Here is a 26001-nt window from a genome sequence, read left to right as displayed (position 1 = left end):
AAGCTGACTGAGGTCCGGTGCCCCCTTAGTCCGGGAGACCAGTCCCGCCCCATCCCGGCGGGCTGAGTCAGGAGGCAGGAACTGGGCGGGCGGGAGGCGCCCAGAGCAGCCAGAAACCGGGGCCAGAGCCGCTGGCAGTGAGCTTGGAGCCCAACGGGGCTGGTACCAAAAAGCCCCGGGCCAGCGGGACACAGTGGGTGAGCGTGAGTTGGGGGCCGTCCGGAACTTACCATGAACTCCAAAAAGAGAGGTAGGACTTGGCTTGGAGCTGGGAAGGCTCCCGAGATGGCTAGAAGGGATGCAGAAGGGATTCTGGGGGATTAGAGTGCGTGTTTCTTGGATTAGGTTGGGGTGGGGGTTCGGCCGTGGACTCCTTCCCTCCAAGGGCAGGGGAACCGTGCGTCCATGACTCAGTTTCCAAGTCAGGTCTATAGAAAAGTAGAGGAGGCAGGGCACTTCTCTCTCGGCACCCCCAACCCCGGGAATCCCCGGGCTCCCAGCCGGGAGGACGCTGGCGTCAAGGCGCCCGCGAGTCGGCTTGAGTTGGGGACAGTGTTCATACTGGACAGTGGGTTACACGAGGCAAACCTGCACCGGCTTCGCCTGTCTCTCAGCTCTACTGAGATCCGAACCCGTGCTCCGCCCCATGACCTCCCACGGCTTCCCGGGGTGGTGGTACCCGACCTCTCGGTCCACGGAGTGGGGGGGGGCGGTCAGGGGAAGGGCTGGGAATGCCGCCCCGCCCCCGGGTAAACAGGCGCTTCCGCACATTCTTTGCGCGCCCCGCCCCTTTCCTGCTCCTTCCCAGCTGGAGGAGGGTCCCCGCGAGACCCCCCCCTTCCTGCCCCGCGACAGGCGGAGCCCGCACCTCCGCAGGAAGTTTGGGGCAGGCAGAGGCCACGCTGAGTCCGAGGCCGAGTCTCCTGCCACTGCCCTGTCATTAGCGCGGGGGGCCAATGAGGCTAAGACTGCCAAGGCTGGAACCCACTGGGGCAGCTGTACCTGGTGACCAGGGAGGGCTTGCTCCAGCCTGGGACCCAGTCTCGGGAAGGGGGCTTCAGGGACCCGATTGGTGCTGGACACACACCCCCGCCACCCCCAGGGAGCCCCGCGCGAACTCATTCCATGATGTCCCTGTCGGTGCGGCCGCAGCGCCGCCTGCTCAGCGCCCGGGTCAGTAGGAGCCAGTCCTTCGCAGGCGTCCTCGGCAGCCACGAGCGCGGGCCCAGGTACGCGACAAGGGTTTTAATGGGCTTGAGAGAGTTAGATTGGGTTGGGACTGCGGTAGTGAGGGTTTGGGGGATTCTTGCTGTCCCCTTTCTAAAGGTAGTCTCTTCTTCAGGAGCTTCACCGTCTTCAGCCCACCGGGGCCCCCACGGAAGCCCCTAGTGCTCTCCCGAGTATCAAGGATGTTTTCTGTGGCCCACCCAGCCCCCAAGGTGCCACAGCCAGAGAGGCTGGACCTGGTGTACGCTGCTCTTAAGCGGGGACTGACGTAAGCAATCCCTTCTTGTATGCAATGTCCCAGGATTCCCACATAGGTTTTTCTCTGCAAGTTTGAGTCTTCCCTAGCCTTGCTAGCCTTACACCCTGTCCTTACCACTAGCACCCTGTCAGCTGGATAAGTTGACTCTTGTCCTTTGCCCATCCCCCAGGGCCTACTTGGAAGTACATCAGCAGGAGCAGGAGAAGCTCCAGCGCCAGATAAAGGAGTCCAAAAGGAATTCTCGCCTAGTGAGTAGCGCTAGGAGATGCCCTGGACCACCCCTTGTCTCTATAGTGTAGGGGCTGGGCAAAACAACCCTGTATGATACTGAGCTGTGTTCTGAGGTGGTAGGTGTTCCTATCCTAACTTCTTTGGAGTGTACTTTCTGCTTGACACTCGGTATCTTACTTAGAAAAGTTTTCCAGTGGGAGAGTTCAGATCTTACCCAGGACAGCAAGAGATTATATTGCAGTGCACAGGAGAGGGCCAGGGTGCTTTTTTCTTCCTGGGAAGAGGAGTGTCAAAAGAGGAAACATTTCTGTTGAGTACTGAAGAATAGCTGGATGGGCAGTTACCGTCCTGGGGTCCTCCTCTTGCTCTCTAAGCATCTGTTCTTATTTCCCTTTGTAGGGCTTCCTGTATGACTTGGACAAGGTAAGTGTATGTATGTAGGATAGTGTTGGAAGGGTGCTGGCTCAGGAAAGAGTCCTGAGATTTAGGCTCTTTCTGACTCAACTCTCCCTTAGCAAGTCAAGTCCATTGAACGTTTTCTTCGACGACTGGAGTTCCATGCCAGTAAGGTACTTGGGCAGCGTGTGTGCAGCGTGGGAAGTGGGAGGAGATTGTGGAGAAAGGGAAAGGTCCACCGTGGACAACCCTAGTGGTTCTCAGTGATGAGTCTTCCCCTGCTACCCTACTGTCGCCTTTCCAGATTGATGAGCTGTATGAAGCATACTGTGTCCAGCGGCGTCTCAGGGATGGTGCCTACAACATGGTCCGTGCCTATAGCACTGGGTCCCCAGGGAGTCGAGAAGCCCGAGACAGCCTGGCAGAGGCCACTCGAGGCCATCGAGAGTATACAGAGGTGAGAAATGAGGACCACTGTGGCAGAGCCACAAGGTGTGGGCTGGTGAGAGAAGATTGGTTCTTCATTCCCTCACATTTTTACCTCCCTTCCCAGAGCATGTGTCTTCTGGAGAACGAGCTGGAGGCACAGCTAGGCGAGTTTCATCTCAGGATGAAAGGTACTGAGTTGTAGAGGCAGAGGGGAGGCAGGAGTGGGGATGCTTCAGGCCCTCAGCTTGGCTCATCTTCTCCTTTTGTGCCCAGGGCTGGCCGGCTTCGCCAGGCTGTGTGTGGGCGATCAATATGAGGTACGATGCTGTTCATGAGAAAGCTGGGATGGAAGGGTTACCTCGCCTCCCGAGACCTGCTTCATCCTGCCTGTTTCCCCAGATCTGCATGAAATATGGCCGTCAGCGCTGGAAGTTAAGAGGCCGAATAGAGAGTAGTGGGAAGCAGGTGTGGGACAGTGAAGAGACCGTCTTTCTTCCTCTGCTCACAGAATTCCTGTCTATCAAGGTGATTTCTCTGACCAGATCCGTAAGACAGCTTGTGGTTGAACCCCACTATCCTGCGAATTCCTTGTGACAATCTCTCATTCCTGTGATCCTTATAGCCCCATGGCCCTGTAAATGTGACTCCATGACCTCTTTAACTCCCATAGCCCTCTTTATATGAGCCTTGAAGACAGCTTTGTAACTCCAATACCTCATGACTTTGATACTGAGACCTTCTGATAGTCTGACCTTGTGGATATTTGGTCTCCTGAACTCCCATGAGGCTGTGAACCTATAATTCCAATGACCAAACCAATGTGGACTCCTGTGGTGCTCTTGCTCCCGATCGCCTCCGTGGCCCTGTGGTCCCTAGAACTCTCATCCTCAAGTAGCCTGCAGGGTCTCATGACCCTGTGACTATCTTATAACCTCTATGCAAACTCAGGTTTCTGAGTGCCCTGAAGCCCCTACACTCATGTGACCTCTCCATGCACTCTTGGCTACAGGTGACGGAATTAAAGGGACTGGCTAACCATGTAGTCGTGGGCAGTGTCTCCTGTGAGACCAAGGACCTATTTGCTGCCCTGCCCCAGGTTGTGGCTGTGGATATCAATGATCTTGGCACCATCAAGCTCAGCCTAGAAGTCATATGGAGGTTGGTAGGAATGAAGGGCTTAGGGCCGGGCAGAGTGGGGTTGTGGCATAACTAACATCTTTTTCCCTTCACAGTCCCTTCGACAAGGATGACCAGCCCTCAGCCGCTTCCACAGTCAACAAAGCTTCCACCGTCACCAAGCGATTTTCCACGTATAGCCAGAGCCCGCCGGACACACCCTCGCTTCGGGAACAGGCCTTTTACGTGAGTCAAAGTGTGGGCCCCAGATCTTACCATCTACCTGGGTCTTTTCGGTGTGACCCCAAAGTGTACTTCTTTCCCTCTTAGAACATGTTACGGCGGCAGGAGGAGCTAGAGAATGGGACAGCGTGGTCCCTGTCATCCGAATCTTCAGATGACTCATCCAGCCCACAGCTGTCAGGCACCGCTCGACACTCAACCCCCAAGCCTCTGGTGCAACAGCCTGAGCCCCTGCCTGTTCAAGTTGCCTTCCGAAGGCCAGAGAGCCTCACGTCTGTTTCCGTGGATGAAGAGCCAGCTGTGACCCCAGCCCTGGTCAATGGTCATGCTCCTTACAGCCGGACTCTCAGCCATATCAGTGAGGCCAGCGTGGACGCTGCCTTGACCGAGGCCATGGAAGCTGTGGACTCCAAAAGCCCAACCCCAGGGCCTAGCCCACTTGTCTATGCAGATGCCACCCACGTGGGGCACATCAGTAGTGTTCCCCCTGGAATAGACAATGGGCATTCTGCCACGAGTCCCACCCTCAGTACAACTGGTCCTGCCCCCACATTTACAGACCCTGCCTCATCGACACAGATAGACTTAGTTCACAAAGCCTCAGACTCTGGCTCTCCTGAGTTGCCAAGCACCACACATACTACTACAACCTCCGCATACAGTGCTGTAAGCCCTGTCAACAGTGTTCCATGCCTAACTTCCACCACGATAGGTTCTACCCACAAAGCCACACCCTCTCTCCTCACCTCCACAGGCTCCATCCCCAGTGCTATAGACTCAATCCAGGCTACCACCGGCCCTACCCATACTACCCCAAGCCCCACCCATACGACTATAAGCCTCACCCACACTACTGTAAGCCCTATATATAGCACTCTGAGCCCCATGCACACTACCCCAAGCCCCACTCATACCACTGTAAGTCCCACCTGCACTACTCCAAGCCCCTCCAGTGCTACTCCAAGCCCCAGCCACAGTACCACTAGTCCTACTCAAGAAGCCAAGATGTCAACTCAGAGCACCAGTGCTGTGGGCCCAGTCCAGACCACTACAAGTCTCATTTCTACAACTAAAAGCCCCTCCCCTTTGCTCGACGTTGCTGTCATCTCCAGCTCTGCTGCAGAATCCACTGTCCCAGGCACTGAAGCTCTGCCCTGTAGTCACCCAGCCTCCACTCCCTACACTAAAGCAGACCCCATAGCATCCTGCACGTCTTACCAGAGTCTTGCTTCCTCTGGTTCAAAACCCTTCTCAAGCCCTGCCTCAGTTCCCCCAGAACAAATCCTTAAGAGCCCAAGTTCCTCCCTCTCATCCATAGTCCCTGAACCCCAGCATTCAGAACGTAGCCTGGCCTCAGTTGCTCAAGCCCCAGTCCCTGAAGCAACTGGAGGAGCTGGGGACAGAAGGCTCGAAGAGGCTCTGGGGACACTAATGGCTGCCCTGGAAGACTATCGCGGTCAGTTCCCTGAGCTGCAGGGCCTAGAGCAGGAGGTGACTCGGCTGGAGAGTCTGCTCATGGTAAGGAAGCTAGTCTGCACTGGGCCGGTCTGAGGTACGGTTGCCGACCAGCGGCGGTAGCTCTGACCCTCCTCTTTACGATCCCAGCAGAGACAAGGCCTGACTCGAAGCCGGGCCTCCAGTCTTAGCATCACTGTGGAGCATGCCCTGGAGAGCTTCAGCTTCCTCAATGACGATGAAGATGAAGACAGTGATGGCCCTGGGGACAGGTGAGGTGGCAAGGCAGGTCTGGGAACTTGGTGGGGCAGGGAGAGAGGAAGGGGAGGAGGTAAAGCAAGGGAAGGCAGAGGAGAAGCAAGTGGGTTGGGAGAAAGGCAAGCTGGGAAGTGTTGGGGGGCAGGGTAGCTGTCTCTCCTTGTACCCCTCGTGTTTCTTTGACGCCCATGTCACCAACTCCGTCTATCCCAGCATCTCTGGCCACCCTACTCCTCTCGGCAATGTCTGCCTCCCGTGCATGTCCCCATCAGCTCGTGAGCCTGCCGCCTCTCTTCTTTCCCTTGACCTCACCTTGGGCCCACCCTGGGAAGGAGCTCTTTCAGTGCCTCCCTGTGTACCCTGTGTCCCCCAGCATCAGCCCCCTCCATCAAGACCCCGACTCTCCCGGAGGCCCCGGCCACTCAGCTCTCATTCCTGGAACAGATTTTACCGATTCAGATTTGAGAGTCACACCAGATCCCTCCTCCATTTACGACCTCCTAGGTTCCAGTCCCAAGCCCTGCGTCCCTTACAGCCCACGTTTCACAGACCATCCCGCCTGCAATCCTGCTGGCGCCCCTCTCGGGCCCAGCAGCCCCTTTGGTCCTAGCAGAGGTAGCCGAAAGTAGACTGACTGTCAAGACCCGTATTACTCATTCCTGGTGACAGCCTCGTTCTCCCTGAGTCCTCTGTGAACCTACCTGTTGTCTGTGTCTTCATGTTGTTCTTCCATTCTAGGTGGGGGGAACTTAACAAAAATAAACTCTTGATGACCAGAAGGTGATGTGTGCTCTTGGGGGTGGGGTGGGGGTTGATTCCATTTTTTTCTCTCAGGCCCACAAGCAGCCCAGAGGTTGTGGCAGAGGACAGACTAGACTCATCAAATGGCCAGTCTCTAAGTACAGGGTGTTCAGCTCTGGATGCTACCTTGACCCAGCACCTGTACCATTGCAGCCGCCTCCTGCTGGTGAGGGGATAATATCTCCCCTCCCCCGCTCCCCCCCCCCCGACTTACCCCAAGGAGCCCTAAACACCAATCCAACCCTCTAGACCTCTCAGTTCTATATTGCGATGCCCCAGGGTCCTGACATTTGGTGCCTATTGAATGTAATACCTCCTATACTCCTCCTACTTTAGCCTTTCCCAATGCATGCTGGGACCTGTACTCCCCTGACCCCCCATCCTCGTCAACCCTTGCCATGAAGCCTAAATTACTTGGCAACCCTTGTCCTCTAGAAACTGGGCACATTTGGGCCCCTGCGCTGCCAGGAGGCATGGGCCCTGGAACGGCTGCTGAGGGAAGCGCGTGTCCTCCAGGAAGTGTGTGAGCACAGCAAGCTCTGGGGGAACTCTGCCACATCTGCCCAGGATGGTAAAAGCCTTTTGTGTCTGGGCTTTGATGTCCATCTGGAGTTCATGCCTAACCTACTCCTATCTGAATGCCTGCTCCTCCTCCCTGGTTTGCTCTGTTGCTGATGGTTCCCTCCTCCTTCGCAGTGGTTCAATTCTCTGCCTCTCGGCCTGGCTTCCTGAGCTTCTGGGACCAGTGTACAGAGGGACTCAACCCCTTCATCTGCCCTGTGGAGCAGGTGCTCCACACTTTCTGCAGCCAGTACGGTGCCCGTCTTGCCATGCGCCAGCCAGGCTTAGCCGAGGCTGGTGAGTGGGCTGTCTATCTACCTGCTCCTTCCTTCTATCTCAGCTCCCTTAGGGAAGTCCTTGTCAGCCCAGACTGACTGACAAATTGAACTTGGAAGAGAATGCTTGTCCTCCGAGTGTGTACAAGGAGTCCCTGGGCATGAGCTAGAACGGGGTTGGGGGTGGGGCATTCTCTTCCCGGCTTAGAGGTCTGGGACTGTTCCAGCTCAGGGTGTGGTACTGTCTTCCTCAGTGTGTGTGAAGTTCCTGGAAGATGCCCTGGGTCAGAAGCTGCCCAGGAGGCCCCAATCAGGCCCAGGGGAGCAGTTCACCATCTTCCAATTCTGGAGTTATGTAGAAGCCTTGGACAGCCCCTCCATGGATGCCTATGTGACAGAAACTGCAGAGGAGGGTGAGGCAGTGGCCCTGGCCACAGAATGCTGGCCCTGTGGGTGGTCCTGAGGGTGTGAATGATGGGATGATGAGGACAAAGCACCCCTCCCCCACTGCTTCTTTTAGTGTTACTGGTACAGAACCTGAACTCTGATGACCAGGCCGTTGTGCTGAAAGCTCTAAGGTTAGCACCGGAGGGCCGCCTGCGAAAGGATGGGCTTCGGGCTCTTAGCTCCCTGCTGGTCCATGGCAACAGCAAAGTCATGGCTGCTGTCAGCACTCAGCTTCGGAGCCTGTCACTTGGCCCTGTCTTTCGGGAAAGGGTAAGTTTGGCAGGATTTTCCAGTAAGGTTAGGGTCGAGGGCTCCCAGTGTCTAAATCTGCCATCCCACCCTTCCCCAGGCTCTTTTGTGCTTCCTGGACCAGCTTGAGGATGAGGACGTACAGACTCGAGTGGCCGGATGCCTGGCTTTGGGCTGTATCAAGGTGATTCCCTGCCAACCTGCCTGACACTTTCACTCCGGGGCTAGCTATTTCTGCTTGTTACACTGAACCTGCCTCAATGTTTTGTTCACCGATAGGCTCCTGAGGGCATTGAGCCCCTGGTGTACTTGTGCCAAACAGACACAGAAGCTGTGCGGGAAGCCGCCCGGCAGAGCCTACAGCAGTGTGGTGAGGCTGGGGAGTGGGAGACACAAATTAGGGGGATTTGGGAACATCTTGGCTGTTGGGAGTAGGGTGAGGTAATGCTAGGGACGGGAAGGCCTGGAAGATGCCAGGGCCACTCTTGACCTTATCTCTGCACATTACAGGGGAAGAAGGACAGTCTGCTCATCGACAGCTAGAGGACTCCCTGGATGCTCTGCCCTGCATCTTTGGGCCCAGCAGCATGGCCAGCACAGCATTCTGAACTCCTATCACCGGCTCCCAGTGTTCCTTCCCTCGTTTTCAGGGCTCACCAGGCACTGGCAGGGAGGGTGAGGGCTGGCTCCAGTCACCTCTCCCCACAAATTCCTATCAATGAAAGTCTAATATATTCTTCTGTTACCACTGGGGTTGGTAGAATGCCTGAAACAAAGTGCCTCCCAGCCGTGGTTCTGCATATTCTTTGCCACAAACAGTGTCAGAGGCCTGGCCATTTGGTTATCTTCCTCTGCCTCAACACATCCCTTGGTTTTGTATTTTATTTACAGAGTTTTACAGAAAATAAAAAAGCAAAATGTGTTTCCTACATGGCTTGGTGCATCCGCGAGTCTCTTCTCCAACACCTTCTGATGTTCTTTTCCGGGCACTCATACCCCCAGCTGTGACAACTGCCTGAGCATTTGCCCTGGAAATCCTGGTGGAAGAAAGCCCAGAGTCCATGGCTGGGCTTGGAGAAGAGACACAGAAGGGAAGTAGCACTCCTGAACAGGCTGAGCCTGCAGCTAAGCCTGGGAACTATCCACCAAGTGGATCTAAACTTCGTAGCTGGCCCGGAGAAGGCCGTAACTGATTATCTAGAGCAGCTGTGTCTAGAGAGCAAAGGCCAGCAAAGAGTAAGCCGCAAGGAGTGCCTGAACTGTTGCCACCAGGGGGCAGCAGAACTGCATCAGTGGGTGATAGGTTTCTCTATTGTACCCTTCTGATCAGGCAGCTTCTTTTCTGCGTGGACCTCAAAAAGCAACTTTAGGTTGTGGGGAGAGGGGTGAAATCCTTGCTGGGGGGAGGAGCCTGAGCCTGGGAGCTGGGAGACCCGGATGGCTGCCCTGTGAACCAAGACGGCAAGGTCTTTCCCTCCCTGAGGCACCTCCTTCCCTGTAATAACAAACCTGTGAACTCTGTGTCCCCTCCAACAGCCAGCAGACCTGTGATGAGGAAGTAGGACTCTTGCAAGAGAGGGCTTCCCTGCCTCCAGCTCAGGAGTTTGTTAACCCAGGTTAGGAGACCTTCGGGAGGAACTTGAGGATGGGATGGCCAGGCTTTGCTAGGAAAGTCCAGAGAGAGTTCCACACCCATGGCTAGAAAAGCGGACCCTCCATTCTCCTACCACAATTTCTATTATCTAGGAGATTGGACATGCGTAAGGCCTCCCCAGCTTGAGCCCATTCTGGTGTCCCAATACTTAGGGTGCACAGCATGACACTGTGCACAAAGCTGTCATGGGGAGATGGGAGCTCTCAGGAAGAGCCAATTAGATGTCAACAGTTGCCTAGACTGGGGTGGGGGTAGGGTGACCCAGATCCCTGGGGAGCCTTACCCCAGTGCTTTAGAACTGCTGTGAAGAGGTTTTGCCTGCGCCCTCACCACCTGCTGGGGAGGCCCTGCTGAGCAAAAGAAACGGCAACAGGAAACACCTGTGAGTGATGCTGGCAGTTCACTGTAGTCTGGTGGGGGTAGGGCCGGCAGACAGGGCTTACTACTGTCATAGCAGGGCAGGATAGGATGGTCAGCTGGAGTAAAATGGGGTAGATAAAACAATTAGGTGGCAGGCCACACCAACGCCTATAGCTGGTGGGTTCAGAGGCAGTCCCAGAACCACCAGGCGGGCAGCCAGGCAGGCAGGCAGGCTTGAAACCACAGAAGAGGCCCATGGTGGGGCAGGAATGTCCAGAGTGGTGGGAAAGTGGAGTCACACCCTGGCTGAGCAGGTCTTAGGAAAGTGAAGGCAGTGATTGGTCCAGAACAACATCTTAGGACAGCACCTGGCAACACATACAGGATGGCAAAATGTCATTATTCCAGTCAGAGGTCAGTTCTGGCTGTCACTGAAAATCTTGCTCTTCAAAAAAAGAAAGATCAGGACCCCTCTGTGTTCTACAAGGAGGGTTCTAAGGTGAGAACCTGGGCTTCTGTCCCAGCTGAGAAACGTTGAGACCAGGGTGGATAGGAGCTAGAATCAGAGTGCTTTGAGCACAGCCAGGTGAGGCTCTATCAGGGTCAGGTAAAGAGCCTCAGGCCTTTGCCCTTCCAGACTTTTGGGCTTGACGCAGCATGGATCAACTACAGGACAACCAACCACTTGACCTCTCTTTTCAATTCATGACCTGAAGTCAGGCTGGCTGGTCTCTTAGCCTAAGAGCAGGTCTTGTTTGTCAGATTGTGGAAGACATACAAAGGGCTCAGCTAGCTGCCCCAGAACCCTTTAACTTCTTACCCTGCTGAGGAGACATTTGTTCTTCCTGCTCAGATTCAGGACTGTTGGGAGCCTGCTGCCCCAGGAAGTGGGAGATTCATGATATTATCAAGAGTCACAGGTATCAAGGCAAGCAAAGTCCATGCCTAGAGGGGGCAAATGGAACTGGGCTTCCAAGGCCTATAACTTCATCATTTAAGGCCACTTAGGTCATAGCCATGTCCTGGTCATCATCTTCAGAAGTCTGTATGGAAGAAATTGATGTCACACACACACACACACACACACACACACACACACACACACACAAAAGAGCTAGGCTGAGGCAGTTTGAGATGCAGTTTATTGTGTTGGTGGCTGCAGGGGTTTCCTTTCACCCCCTCCTTTCCTCTTGCCCTCTTCCAACCTTATCTTTTCTTCTTGTTTCAAACTCTTCTTTCTCATTATTTCAAAGCTGCAGTGACCAAAAAGAAAAAAAAAAAGCATGTTTATGAAGGCAGGGAAGCAGATGGGCTGGCACATGGGAAAAGGACTGCTTCTTTGTCTCCCCCACAGAGCGGGGGTGCCTTCCTTGTACGATCCTGAGTCTGGTATGTGGGCACAACTTGCAGAGTACCAGGCACATGAGATGTTCTCTACTTTCTCTCCATCCCCTCAGAAAGAAGTGTACTATTCAGACTGCCCATCCCCCTTGGATAGAAGGCTCTTGGGGGATTGGAGAGACAGTTCAGCAGTTAAGAGCACTTATTGTTCTTGCAGAGGACCAAGGTTCAGTTCCCAGTATCACAACTATCTATAGGAACATATAGACATGCAGCCAAAATACTCATACATATAAATCTAATTTTTTAAAAAAGGCTCTCGGCATGGACGCTGGGCTAAGCTTTTCTGGATGTTGCTAATATGAGAAGGTAAGATTGGAAAGACTCCAGCTCCTCTTCTAAAAGTTAAGGAAGCACAATATATCATTTAGAAAATTAGTCTGTCAGAGTCCTGCAGTGACGGTCATTAGTCTAAAGTTGATGCTAAAATTCCAGGACCTCTGAACTTATGATATATTCCAGGTATATGGACATACAGTAAACACTTAGAATAGCTGACTAAGCAGCTGCTTTGCTATAGCTAATAACAATCTATGTTCCTAGTTAATTTCTCTGACATCTTCGTCCTTCTCAGGCACCCCTTAAATATTACTCACAGAGTTCTACTCTCTTGAAACTCATGACTCCCTCCATATGCGGAGGCTAATGTCAGTAACTCCAACTACAGATGACTGGATACTTCCTTTTGAACATCCAAAGCATTTCAAATTCAACAGCCCAAAGTCTACTCTTCGCACTTCTTGAACCTATTCTCCATGATGCAGAAAGATTTCTAAAACCCTTATCGACCACTACAAGCCTTTCCTTTACAGAAAAAAAGCCCAGCCCACTCAACCTGGCTCACAAAGCCCTTTGGGTCTATTCCAGTCTGAATCCTCATTTCTACTGTGACTACCTGCTCTGCCCTGGAGCTTTCCTGAGCTATTTGCAGGGCTTGCCTACACCTGAGCCTGGTACCACTCCTTCTGGGGTCTCTTATTTTCACCCTTACATAGCCTTGCTCAAGCCAACTCCCTAAAAACCTTCAACTAAGACATACTTTGCTTTAGGAGTTGTACCTTTGCTGGGGTATATCAGCAAATGCTTATGATAAGAGGATTGCTCTGATTCAAAACCAGCCTGGGTAACACAGTAATTTTGAGGCCTGCTTGGCCTATACTTCCACTCTAATGTATTAATCATACTTCACTGCAATTGCTTATTTCCTTTGCAACCTCTGGTGTATGCATAATTACCTCTGGTGTATGCATAATTACCCTGATGAATCTACTTAGCAGCTGGCACCACTCAAGTCTGAGGATGACCAATAGGAGTCTTTTAGTCTTTTCATTTTGTCCTAGAACTTACTCTGTAGACCAGGCTAGCCTTGAATTCATAGAAATCCACCTACCCGTGCCTTCTGAGTGCTAGAGATGAAGGTGTCTTTTTTTTTTTTTTTTTACGTGCTACAGATTGAACCCAAGGTTTACTAGCCAAGTGCTCCACTAAGCTCTCACTTCCCACCCTCTTCTTAAACAATGCTTAATTGGCAACCCACATACTATGTGGTTCAACCACTTAAAGTGTACAATCTTCTAGACATGGTGATAAAGCTTATATTCACAGCACTTGAGAGGCTAAGGCAGGAAGATCAGGAGTTCAAAGACATCCTCAGCTACACAGTAAGTTTAAGGCCAACCTGGACTACTTGAGATTCTGTCCCAAAACATTTTTAAAGGCTTATTTATTTATTTATTTATTTATTTATGTGAATACATTGTCGCTCTCTTCAGACACACCAGAAAAGGTCATATGATCCCATTACATAGATGGTTGTGAGCCATCATGTGGGTTCTGGGAATTAAACTCAAGACCTCTGGAAGAGCAGTCAGTGCTCTTGACTGTTGAACCATCTCTCCAGCCCCACAAAATAATTTTTTTTAAGCTGGGCATGGTGCTTGCACCTTTAATTTTAGCACTTGGGAGGCAGAAGCAGACAGATCTCTGTGAGTTCAAGGACAGCCTGGTCTACATAAGTGAGTTCTTGGACAGTCAGAGCTACAAAGTGAAACCCTGTCTCAAACAAAACAAAAGAAGCCACCGAATTTTTAAAATTAAACAATGAAGCCTACAATTCAAATTATGCCTGATAGTGCAAGGGTCTAATGCCAGCTATTTGGGGGGCTGCAGCAGAAGCACTGCAAATTCAAAGACTGCTTGGGCTATAAAGTGAGCTCCAGGAGGCCATCTTGAATAACTTATCAAGAACAGGTCTCAAAGAAAAGAGTGGGCAGATTTGGAATGTAGCTTATTGGTAGCGTGTTTGCCTAGCACAGACAAAACCCTCGGTTCAATCCCCAGTACTGTAGAAAAGCATGTAACCTAATGGCTTTGGATATATCCAGTTTTGTACCAATGACCAAAATTTTACAGTATTTTTATCTACCCATAGAAGAACATTACTCCCTTTCAGCAGTTATCCCACCAGCCCCTGCATAGGCCTAGACATTCAGAAATCTGTTTTTCTGTCCCTACAGATCTGTTTATCCTGTATATTTTTACAAATGGAATCAGGTTATGTCTTACCAACGTACCTGGTTCTAAGAAATATCTGAGATTTCAGTGAGTCTGCCACAGAGCCTGGCAATGACTTGTTTTTGTTGGTTTGTTTTGGGCAAGGTTTCATTATATAGCCCAAGCTGGTCTTGAACCTGCCATCTTCCTGCTTTTACTTCCTGAATGCTGGGACTATAGGTATGTGCTATCATGCCTAGCTATATATCCCTTCTACCCCTTGTACCTAAAGCCAGATACACAGAAAGTGGTCCAGCAATGTCTTTTAGACTCTTGAGATTACTTAGCAGGTCAGAGCATGTCATGTACAAGCCTGGCAACACAAGTTGGATCCCTGTAATCCACCTGGTGGGAAAAAGAACCTGCTCCTTCAAGTTACCTTTTGACCTCCACACTGTCCAGCACTGGTACAGCATATATGTAAACAAAACAAATATAAGGTATATATATCACACACACGCACACATTTTTAAAATAAATAAATAAATAAATAAATAAATAAATAAATAAATAAATGTCTTACAAGGCCAGGATAGCTCACTCCTACCTGTAATCCTAGCACTTGGGAGACTGAGGCAGAAGGATTTCTTTTGAATTCCAGGCCAGACTTGGCTACACTGTGGATTTCAGTCTCTAAACACAATAACAGACATGTCTTTGGACATATATCCCTACAGTTTGTCTAGCTGTGGGCTCCCTATATCCAATTTCCCAACTTATGTTTATACTTATCTAGAATGCAACATCTAAACATTTTCAGGATGAAAATATCATATGTTTAGTGGAGAAAAGCCTGAAAATTTAGCACATCACCTGTCTCCCTTCAGCATTATGTGTCTAGAGCATGAAGCTGGGTTCTGACACATCCGTAGACTATCAAATCATAGCCTCAAATATCTCTGCTATCTGTCTGCCAAGGCTGCTTGAAATTTTCATCATTAAAGCCCTTTTTATATGGCTCAGAGGTTAAAAGTATGTTCTGCTCAAGTCTGATGAGTCTTGATGACAGCCCTTCCTTTGAGGTGAAGCAGTAGTGTCCGGCTGACTTTCAGGTCAGAGATCTTTTTGTCCCTCCTAAACAAATCACATGGAATTAGGAAAGTGAGGGTTCAGTGTTCAGTGAAAGAGCACATGCTTACCAGGAACAAGGTACTGGGCTTAGTTCTTGGCAGGGGTATCTCCTCCCTTCTCTTTACTAGGCAGCCTTGGGGTGAAAGCATCATCCCCAGAGGGCTACTACAGAAGCAGAAACGTTGAGCCAGGTGCTGCAGTTCACAGCTGTAATCCTAGCACTCAGCAGGCTGAGGTAGAAGAAGGATTCGAGCCTAGGATTTCAAAGTCAGGTGGGATAACATATGGACACAAAGAAAGAAAGGAGGGGATGTGGAAAGGGAAGGCAAAGGAGGAAGAAGAGAGGGAGGGATGGTATCTGAAATTGGGCCTGCTGGCAGAGGCCTATAATCTTAGCTACTCCAGAGCCTGAAAAGTTTAAGGCCACCCTGGGTTAGAGAGTGAATTTAAGGCCAGCAAAATCCTGCCTTCAAATAAAAAGCAAAAAAGAGCTGGAGATATAGCTCAATGGTAAAGCACCTGTCAATGTGCCCAAGGCCACAGGTTAAACCCCAATATACAAAGGGGAGGAAATAAGAAGAGAAAAAGATGATGAAAGAAATGTTATCTGAGGTCTAATGGAGGGAGGGAGGAACCCAGAGCAGCCAGTAAGAGAACAAGAACACTGAGAAAAGTGTGGTGAAGCACATGTGTTTCATTCTGGTTTTGAATAAGTAACTTCTTTCTTTTTTCTTTTCTGTTTCTTTTGAAACAAGGCCTCCAGCCTGTCCTGGAACTCACAGTATTGGCCAGATTGGTCTCAAACTCACAATCTTCCTGCCTGAGCCTCCTGAGTGCTGGCATTACAGTTATGCACCACTCCACCTAGTAAATTTACTCAGTTTAAGATAAAACTAGGTTAGGCATGGTGGGGTACACTCGTAATCCCAGAATGTCTGGAAAGGCAGTCACTAAGGTATTTTGTAAACGGATGTGATGCATTACAGAAAGCTAATCAATCAATGCTTGGAAAATGCAGAGCAAAATCCAGAATTAACCTACTTCCCAAGCATGGGTTTTGGGTACTTGAAAGGGTGACTGTTTCAACTGAGAGGTAAAGAACAGGGGTTCAAATAAAGAAGAAATTGATAAGGAAAGAAATTCTTGGGGTCTGGGCAGGAGACGATGTCTTTAAAATATTAGTAGTTGGTTTGGGCCGAGCTGTGGTGGCGCATGCCTTTAATCCCAGCACTTGGGAGGCAGAGGCAGGGGGATTTCTGAGTTCGAGGCCAGCCTGGTCTACAGAGTGAGCTCCAGGACAGCCAGGGCTACACAGAGAAACCCTGTCTTGAAAAACCAAAAAAAAAAAAAAAAAAAAAAAAAGTAGTTGAACACAGATCTTTCCAAATGTTTTATAAGGTTCAGCTACTGAGCTTGTGACAGGGCTGACCCACTGTCTTTAAATATACTTATATACTTTTATGCCCTTACCATGCTCTTTACCTTACATGTTGTTGTTCACCTGTTAATACGTTTGCAGCATTTTAGATCCAGCTGAAGTGAGATGCTACTAGAATGATTCTTTTCTTTACATTCTTTTTATTGTGAATCTATTTCTTCCCTTTTTAAAGTGTTTTTTTTTTTTTTTAATGTGTATGAGTGTTTGCCTATGTGTACTTATGGCTACCATATATATTCCTGGTACCCTCGTAGGCCAGAAGAGGGTGTCAGATACCCTGGCACTGGAATTATAGACAGTTGTGATCTGCCATGTGGGTTCTGGGAACCAACCCAGGTCCTCTGAATGAACAGTAGATTCTCTTAACTGCTGAGCCATCTCTCTAGACCCAGTTGTTCCATTTTTAAACTTCTAAGTTCAAGGGCAACAAGCATTTCTTGAATTCATTGCTCAAAAAGGGTAGCTGAAAGGGCATGAATATTCAATAAAGACTGGCCTGACTGGAGCTGGAGGCACGGTTCAGAGGCACCAGGCACAATTTCAGCATCCTAGTGCGCCCAAGGCCCTGGGGTCAGCTCAAAAAAAAGAAAAAAAAAAAAAAAGAAAAAAGAAAAGGAGAGGGGGGGGGAAGAATGACTATGAGAGAATCCAATGAACTCGATGGATCATGTCATATCCCATACATGTTCTCAATAGGTACAAAGACAGCAGAAAATTCACATGTATCCTTAGGCCCAATACTAGTGGTTCTCAACCTGTGGATCTTGACCCCTCTGGGGGGAGTCAAAAGATCCTTTCACAGGGGTCACCCAAGACCATTGGGAAAAAATATTTACACTTCAATTCACAACAGCAGGAAAGTTACAGTTATGAAGTTGCAACAAAAACAATTTTATGCAGGGCAGTGGTGGCGCACGCCTTTAGTCCCAGCACTTGGGAGACAGAGGCAGGTGGATTTCTGAGTTCGAGGCCAGCCTGGTCTACAGAGTGGGTTCCAGGACAGCAAGAGAAACCCTGTCTCGAAAAACAAAACAAAATAAAAAAAAAACAAAAACAATTTTATGGTTAGGGGTCAACACAACAATTGGAACTGTATTAAAGGGTGTCAGCATTAGGAAGGTTGACAACCCCTGTCTTATACCAAAGTAAAGCTTCTTGTCTATTGTTAACATATTGCCCTTTCATTTGTTGATTTTCCGGCATAAACTTCCCCCTTCTCCTTTTAGACAAGGTCTTGCTATATAGCTCAGATTGGCTTCCAATTCATGATCCTTCTGTATCAGCCTCTCAAATGCTGGGATTACAGGTGTGTACCACCATACTTGGCAACAATACCAATTTTATTTTTTATTGTTTTGGTCTCACTACAGATCCACCCCCAAATCCTCATATATGCTAGATAAAATATTCTACCACTGAGTTACCACTGAGTTATGACAAGACACCTTTGCCAACATGGACACCAGTTTACAGACTAGCACTTTGCTTATCTGTCATGTTCAGGCGCCCAACTCTTAAGAATTTGAAGTTACTCTTTGAAATCTGATCCCACCAAAGAGGCTGAAGGACAGGTACTAAAATATGGTGACATCACCAAAACGATATGGTAAACTGGGCAGCTCTCTGCTAAAAGCCTCCGACCAATCTCCATGAACTACAAACCTAAGTCAAAGTCCCTGGGAAGGACCCTTGTGGTGCCTATTCCTGGTTGTCAACTTGACTATTATCTGGAATGAACTACAACCCAGAATTGGAGGGCACTTCTGTGATCCAGATCTTGAGGCTGGGAGACACAAGTTTCTGACCTGGATCTTGACATGAAGATCTTAAGGCATAGTGGCCATGAAAAGCTTAGGCCCAGGCAAGGTAGTACACGCCTTAAATCCCAGGAGACTAAGGCAAGGCGATCTCTGAGTTCAAGGTCAGCCTGGGACTAGCAAGTACCAGATTCAGGCATGGTGGTACATACCTTAATCTGGGCCTCACCTTCTGCTGGAGGCCTCTCTAGGGTCATTGGAAGAAGAAAGAGTCACTCTTCTTCAACCTACTTCTACAGAAGACCAGCTGAAACAACTAGCCTTGTGGGTCTGAGCAACTACTAGATTCTTGGAGTTCCCATTCACCGCTGGCCATTGTTGGGTTAATTGGACTTCACACTGTCATTCATCACAGGAAATTCCCTTAATATATAGAGACATTCCATAAGTTCTGTAACTCTAGACCCTAATATAACCCTTCCTTACATCATATATATATATACATATATATATATATATATATGTATATATATATATGGGGTGTAGGTGATGATGGTGAAATAACTCACCAGGTAAGAGTGCTTGAGACCATGCCTGACAGCCTTAAGTTTCATTCCTGGGACCCACACTGCAGAAGAGACCCAATGTCTACAAGTTATCCTCTAATCCCCACACGTGTATCTTGGTATGAATGCATGCATGCTCGTGTGCACACACACACAAAATAAATAAAATGTAATAATTTCTTTTAAAGTAAGGGGAGGCATCCTTCTAACCTATTCTTCCTAAATGACAACCCTAACAATGCTAAACATACATATTTTTTTCCAGTCTATATTACATTCTAGAATGTTTTAAAACTATCCTTTATAAGCCAGGAATGGTGGCTCATGCCTGTAATCCCAGAAGGAAAGATAAGAGGGATTACTATAAATTCAATTTGAGGCCACCTTGGGCTATAAAGTGAATAGCAGGCCAGCCAGGCCTATAGAACAAGTCCCTATCACAAAACGAAAAAAAACACCCCCCCCCCAAATCCCAATTATTCATAAAAATAAAACACAGGGGCTGGCAAGATGGCTTAGCTGGTAAAGGTATTCGCCACCAAGCCTGAAAACTTAAGTTCCATCCCCAGAACCCATAAGGTAAAAAGAATTTACCTCTGCAAGTTGTCCTTTGACCTCCATGCCTAAGCATGCTCACCCTCAGTAGATAGATAGATAGATAGATAGATAGATAGATAGATAGATAGATAGATAAACAACCCAGTTTCCTTTATCAATTTTCTGCATAGGGTGGTTTTGGTTAGTACTTCAGGAAACAAATCTGCTCTTATTTTTCAGTTCTGGGGATTAAATCCAGGGCCTCAGACATGTGACGTGAGGTAGTCTGCTACTGAGCCGTATTCCCCAGGCCCTGCTCTTGGTATCCTAACTGTCTCGTAGCCTTCCCTCTCAGCTTGTCTCTTTCTAGCTGGAAATGCCTATTTTTTGGTTTGGCTTTCCTTTAGGACACATCAGGATTTCCTATAAGAAAGAAAACATCCTTTAGTTCCTTCCTATGCGTTTTCAGCATTTTCCCAGCTGATAGAACAGCACATAGGTTTTTTTGTTTTTTTTCTTCCAGAAAGAAGTCCTAAGGTTACTGGGACCCTATTCCTGGCTTCTGATACCTCAGAGGTCATGCATAGTAACTACAGCTGGGGCGGGTTTTTTTTTTTTTTTTCTTTCCAAAGACACTCCCTTTATTTGTCTACACATCAGCTATTATTTCACTCTCAAGGGGATCTGAGATAAAGACTTAGGTGAAGGTACTTGAAGAGAGGTTAAAGATGTATTTATTTGTTCTTACTTTTTTGTTTGTTTGTTTTTCGAGACAGGGTTTTTCTTTATAGCCCGGGATATCCTGGAACTCACTCTGTAGACCAGGCTGGCCTCGAACTCAGAAATCCACCTGTCTCTGCCTCCCAAGTGCTGGGATCACAGGCGTGCGCCACCACTGCCCGGCTTGTTTTTACTTATAATGCTAGGATAAAACCCAGGTTCTTGGACATGCTGGGCAAGCATTCTATCCCAGAGCTATGTCCTCATCCCAGAAGCAAATGATTTAGACTTCAGTCAGCATTATTATTGTTTCTGATATCTAAGTTCCAAAGTGAACCAATCTCTTCAGTAAAGAGAATGTAAAATGCAAATATCTCAACCACCTGTCTTCAAATTTTTCTCTCTAAATCTGTCTTTTTCTTATCTTTGAGTCCTAAAGTATACATAAGAGATAAATGTGATAACTTAGTTCCTATGGGGAAAAAAAGAGATGTAAAATTTTCAAATATTTCACACATTTAAAAAACAGTATTTAGCCGGGCAGTGGTGGCGCACGCCTGTAATCCCAGCACTTGGGAGGCAGAGGCAGGAGGATTTCTGAGTTTTGAGGCCAGCCTGGTCTACAGAGTGAGTTCCAGGACAGCCAGGACTACACAGAGAAACCCTGTCTCGAAAAACAACAACAACAACAAAACCCAAAAAACAAACAAACAAAAAAAAACAAAATAAAAAACAGTATTTAATAGAAAGCAAATAACTAGGGCTAAGAATGAAAAATTAGTGTCCAGATATTGAGAAACCAAACTATCCCCTTTTTCATGTCTGTATTCGAGAAGCTGAATGTACTAGAAAAGTGGCTTAATGGTTAATAGCACTGGCTGCTGTTCCAGAGGACTTAGGTTTAACACCCATATGGTGGATTATCACATTCTGTTAACTCTAGTTCCAAGGGATGCACCTCCCCTCTTCTGGCCTCCATGGGCACTGCATACACGTGGTACATAGACACATACATGTAGGCAAAATATCCATATAGATAATATTTTAAAAAATATGCATACCCATTTTTAAGAGCTGAATGCTACTGGAGAAAAAGCACATACTGATCATCTGGCTTAACTTTACACTCATGATCACAAGCCTCAAATGGGCACCCTATCCCAGCAGGGCTGTCCTACTAAGAACTTAGGTTTCCTCCCTCCTACATTTGCGCACTTCTTCACTTGTTACCCTTATAACCAATGGGACCTTCCTCTCCAAGGTCATTTCTCCTGGTTTCCATACATCCTTCCACTAATTTCAGTCCTAGAAGGTCAAGCAAGCTTCCTTTTCCCTACAACACTTCTGACGACTCATAAAAATGCTTGGGAATACCATCTCTTTTAGTTAGTTTGGTTTTTTTGTGATGGGTTTCTCTGTGCGGCATTGGCTGTCCTGTAAGTAACTCCGTCTGTAGAGCAGGCTGGCCTTGAACTCTGCCTGCCTCTACCTCCCAAATGTGGGGATTAAATGTGTGAGCCATCAGCACCTGACCTCCCCGCTGAGTTGAGGTGATGCTCAATGGCAGAGCACATGGCCCTGGGTTGGATTCCCACCACCAAAAGGGAAACAAAACAAAACTTCTCCCTGACCTCACATCCTCTGCACGGATCCCCAAACGTCTGCTCCACCCACAGCAAAACTCAAGTTGCCTTCACGTACAGTTTCTATTTCCTTACTTTCCTGTTTACTTTTTAACCCATTCTCCTCAGGTTAACGTCTTCAGTTAGTCCACAAGAGTCAAGCTAAAGTCACTTCGGTATTTTCCAGTTATCTCCAAGGTAACAAACTCAGTAGCTAAGCCTCTGGTTGAACTGTACCAGAACTCACTCACAGTACCTGAAAACAGAAACCTCTCTTCCTGCCTCAAACTTACTTCTGGCCTTGAATCCTACAATTCAACACCCTAGACTTGACTTTCTGTTTACTTCCTTCTCTATTATCCTCTTTCTAATCTTGGAATTTCTCTTCTCTCTTTCCTCTAAGTCATAAACTGAAAGCTCCACAATAGTGGTTGAATGGGCTCATGATGTTTAAACACATCTGCTTTAGTTGCTGACATGTGAACATTTGGATTTTACATACTTCTAAACCTAACTTGCCGATTCTTTTGGGGAGGGGAATAAACAGTATCTGTTGATAATGGGCCAGCATTCCCACAACACAGCATAGATAGATATGAAGAGAGCAGAAGGAACTCCCTTGCTGCTAGGTGCATTTGCTGTCCAAACAGCTAAAGTAAGAGAATTAGGACTACAGTCCAGAGTCACATTCCAAGGTTGGGGGTTGAGGGGAGGGAAGAGCAACAGAACACCTGGCAATAGGGTTCCCGGGAAAGGGACGGGATTAAGGACCACCGACTGGGAACTCAAATAGAAATAACACTCTTAAAAACATAGACGTTCACGGTGCCAAATACAGCTAAAGACTGCTGTGGTCTGCTGTATCTCCGGACTGAGGTGACTCTGTACTGGTTCTCTTAATTCCACATCCGGTTTTATAAGGCCATTTTCTTGGGAGGAAGATTACCAAAACCCCTGGGCAAAGCCTCTAGCCGTCGATCTTGAGCACCGGACAAGTGTCGGAGAAGTGAGAGGGTGCGGGAACTCACTGGGTTTTACTCCGTGGCGGGACACCGTACAGAACTAACCCCGAGTTGGACCCAGCTGGGGAGGAGACTGGGCAGAGCCGAACCCTGGAGCTTCCTCGACCCCACGGCCCAGCCCCGCGCGCTTACTCCAGCTAACCGTAGTGCTCCCGCCCTTCACAGCTTTGAGGGAAAGACAGAGCTAAGGAATCAGGGCAACTAGGCGGAGATCCGATTGCCCAGAAGCCTCAAGCCTCCGCCCAGGAAGCCCCACCCAACGGGAACCAGGACGCCTCCTCGCCAGCGAAGCCCACGCGCGACCGGGTGAGGGCGCGGAAGGGCGCGTGCGGCGTGACGACGCGACTCGCGGCGCATCTCGTGACGCCATCGCGCCTGCTTTTGAAAGTTGGCGCCCGGGGCCGCCTCCCATGCTGCCCTGCGCCAACCCCTCCCCTCACCTTTCCTCCCCCGCCCTCAACTCGCCGCCGGCCGGCCCCCCCACCCGTCTCTTCCCTTATCAGCACCCGCGGCCCCGGCAGCGCCGACGCAGGCGCACTGCACCGCGCCGCCGCCATTTTGTGTCCGAGCCTGTGGAGCGATTAAACCGTGCGCGGAGCTGCTTCTTTGGCGGCAGCGGCGACAGCAGTAGCCAGTGCAGGCACGCGGAGCTGGCCGGGGACGCCAGGTGGCCGGAGCGGTGGAGCGGCGGCGGAGCGGGCGCCGCGGGGGGTGTGGCGCGAAGGTAAGGGGGCCCGGGGTGGAGGAGGTTTCGCGGGCCGCCTCTAGGTGTCACGATGGGGCCGCTCCGGTCGGCGCTGGCTGCAGCCCGGCGCCAGCGCCGCCGCCGGGGGGTGTTTGTCTCCCTCTACCGTCCCTGCTGCGGCGCGGCCGCCGCCATTGCCCGGCGCCGCCGCCAGGGCCTGGCCAACCCCCTCCACGCCCGCCCGCTAGCTTCCCTCCTCCCAACATGGTAGGCCTCTGGCGGCGGTGGCGACAGAGGCCTGCGCGCTCGGCGACTCCATTTTCCTTCCTTTGTCTCTACCCTCGAGGCCGGCTTTTGGCCCGGCTGATCTTCGGGCCACGGCCCGCCCTCTGCCCTCCGCCCCTCCCGCCGCGGCTGCCCCTAACCGAGGCTGAACCTCTGAGGCTCGGTTGCCGCGCTTGCTTCACCTAGGGTTCTGAACCCTCTGCCGGCCGCTTAGCCAGGTCCCGGAACCGTGTGGGTGTCGGGTCCCGACCGACGCGCCTCGGACTGCCTACCCTTCAAGTCCACCCGGTCCCGGAACCTACCCGGTCGCCCTGCGTGCTTCTCCAGCAGCTGGGGTGTTCTCTAGTTTCTCCTAGTGCGATCATCTCCGCTGCCGGTCTCCGTCGCCGCCGAGTGTCGCAGGCGGCGCTGCTGTGGCTGCGAGCAGAGGGACCCCTGAGCTGCCGAGAGCTCCCTCTGCAAGGCTGGCTGAGCTGCTCGCGCCTCGACGCCGCCCGAGCGGGCGGGGGAACGCGCGCTCGCCGCCCCCGCCGGGCCCCGCTGCGCCCCCAAACTCACGCCAGGGCATCGCGCGCGGGACCCGACCGGTGCGGCCCCCAATGGTGCGCTGAAAAGACACGAATTTCTGCACCAAATAGTTTTTCTCCAGCTATGTTCGCACTCTTCAGCCCCTTGAAACTATAGTAGTCAGACTTTGTGCGCTCAGAGATCTCAAAGGGACTGAAACTTAATTTCACTCTCATCTCATGTGATAAACTCATAAATTCGGGATTGTGGGCTGGTTGCGATTGTACAGGCGACGCTCGAGTTTGCCTCCTGTTTAAAATGTCCTGACACTAACTTTGTAGTCCACTTAGGACCTGATGCTCTAGGGCTAGGCTAAGACAGTTCAACCCCTCTAAGGATTGTGCAAACCGATCTAATACGCCAGTAGGGTAGAATGAACTTATTCTTGACTAGACTGGTATTTTTACTGTTCGATGAAATGTGAGGGTTGATGTTGTAATTGAATCCTGGGTCACTTGCAGCAGATGGTTTATAAATATCTGTGCCTAATGAAACTACTCTTTAGTATCTGACTTCCTGTATTGAGTTTAGCATTAAGTAAACATTAGCAAAGAGACTTAATACTTTTTTGGAGTTTAGATCAACTAAGAAAGCTAAAATTCCAAGGTGTCCATAGACAGGAAAAGAAATTAAACAGGGTATTTATCCTGGCTTTAAGTCTTTTGCATTTAAAAGCTTCCATTGATAAATTGCTGGAGTAACCTTTTCGTGCCCACTCTAACACGTATTTTATTACCAACTAGCCACTGGTGTGTGGCTTAGGTTCTTGAGAAAAGAAAGTCTAAGTTGACACTTTTCAAAAAAAGATAATGAGATGCTTTAATACACACGAGTGTACACACACACACACACACACACACACGTTTCTCTGTGTAGCCCTGGCTGTCTTGGCAATCTGTAGACTAGGCTGACCTCGAACTCAGATTCACCTGCTTCTGTGTATGGTTAAATGTATTGCAATGGCATGCTTTAATCATCTTGATGCTAAGAAAGATTGTGTTGTTCACTGTGTGATTTCAGTTTGTAGGTCTTGGCAACCTACATTGTATACAACTCTTTCAACACTCCCCTAGGAGTGAACCTAGGATTCTAGGATTTTCTGGCTAGTTAGGCCACACTAACCACATTGAAATCCTATGAAACTTTGTTTTTTTGTGATGCTCATGCATGCTATGCAAGTGTTCTGAGCTATGTTTTTTGTTTTTTGTTTTTGTTTTTGTTTGTTTGTTTTTCAAGGCAGGGTTTCTCTGTGTAGCCCTGGCTGTCCTGGAACTCACTCTGTAGACCAGGCCAGCCTCAAACTCAGAAATCCGCCTGTCTCTGCCTCCCAAGTGCTGGGATTAAAGGTGTGCACCAACACTGCCCGGCCTAAGCTATGTTTTTAGTCATTCAGCAACACCTCATTCCTTTTCCAATTCTCCAGAATGTTCTTCCTCACACTCCCTCACAATAAAATTGTGCTAACTAAATGTAGTAGTGTAGATAGAGTGCCAGCCTTAGTAGAACTATCTTTTAAAAATATATTAGGCCAAAATATGTAATTTATTACATTCTCCAGAGTTTTACTGTCAAGTTTGTGTTTGACAGGTGCCATATTTTGTTTATTAAAAGAACTTCCCAATGGTAGTGAATGCCAGTACATCAGAAGTAGAGGCAGGAAAATAGGAGTTCAAGGTTATCCTTAGCTTTGTAGAGTATAAGACAGTCCTTTGATACATGAGACTGCCAGGGCAGATAAGAGTGGTTGGGATTTGTTTTTGTAGTGCTGGGGTTTGAGCTCAGGGCCCTGGGTAAGCTAGGCAAGTGTTCTCTACCT

General features: G+C 49.3%; 2 protein-coding genes and 1 long non-coding RNA gene across 6 annotated transcripts in view; 2 read left to right on the top strand and 1 right to left on the bottom strand.

The window, feature by feature from the left end:
* The first annotated feature begins 216 nt into the window (after positions 1-216).
* On the top strand, positions 217-8878 carry Ripor1 (RHO family interacting cell polarization regulator 1). The gene is made up of 22 exons (XM_028768539.1): positions 217-250; positions 1103-1229; positions 1343-1495; positions 1656-1734; positions 2117-2140; positions 2233-2286; positions 2418-2570; positions 2667-2730; positions 2816-2859; positions 2942-3067; positions 3552-3700; positions 3775-3904; positions 3989-5419; positions 5507-5628; positions 6449-6581; positions 6851-6986; positions 7112-7273; positions 7506-7664; positions 7772-7968; positions 8048-8131; positions 8227-8317; positions 8458-8878. The coding sequence occupies exons 1-22, from the start codon at positions 232-234 to the stop codon at positions 8553-8555; spliced, it is 3735 nt and encodes a 1244-aa protein (XP_028624372.1). The 5' UTR covers positions 217-231; the 3' UTR covers positions 8556-8878.
* A 783-nt stretch (positions 8879-9661) lies between these two features.
* LOC114622130 lies at positions 9662-24113 on the bottom strand. Its single transcript, XR_003711554.1, has 3 exons — positions 23921-24113; positions 10782-11214; positions 9662-10329 (listed from the first exon to the last, which is right to left on the bottom strand). It is a non-coding gene; the product is annotated as an uncharacterized LOC114622130 (long non-coding RNA).
* Positions 23191-26001, top strand: part of Ctcf (CCCTC-binding factor) — a 50200-nt gene continuing 47389 nt past the window's right edge. For 2 of the 4 annotated variants that reach the window (XM_028768489.1, XM_028768488.1), the window contains exon 1: positions 23191-23372. The gene's annotated coding sequence lies outside the window, so the exon portion shown is untranslated. The remainder of the gene's footprint in view (positions 23373-26001) is intronic. The other 2 variants (XM_028768490.1, XM_028768491.1) reach the window with 2 other exon arrangements.

The sequence above is a fragment of the Grammomys surdaster genome, unplaced genomic scaffold (genome assembly GCF_004785775.1).
Source record: "Grammomys surdaster isolate TR1022 unplaced genomic scaffold, NIH_TR_1.0 187, whole genome shotgun sequence".
Classification (NCBI taxonomy): Eukaryota; Metazoa; Chordata; class Mammalia; order Rodentia; family Muridae; genus Grammomys; species Grammomys surdaster.
Note: the sequence above shows the minus strand (reverse complement) of the source record. Positions and strands in the feature narration are given on the sequence as shown.

What these genes read in the sequence shown, in the direction of transcription:
- Ripor1 (XM_028768539.1), top strand. An exon ending in CCAAAAGGAATTCTCGCCTA is followed by an intron (nt 1,735 to 2,116) that starts GTGAGTAGCGCT and finishes TTCCCTTTGTAG; the next exon opens with GGCTTCCTGTATGACTTGGA. An exon ending in TGGAGTTCCATGCCAGTAAG is followed by an intron (nt 2,287 to 2,417) that starts GTACTTGGGCAG and finishes TCGCCTTTCCAG; the next exon opens with ATTGATGAGCTGTATGAAGC.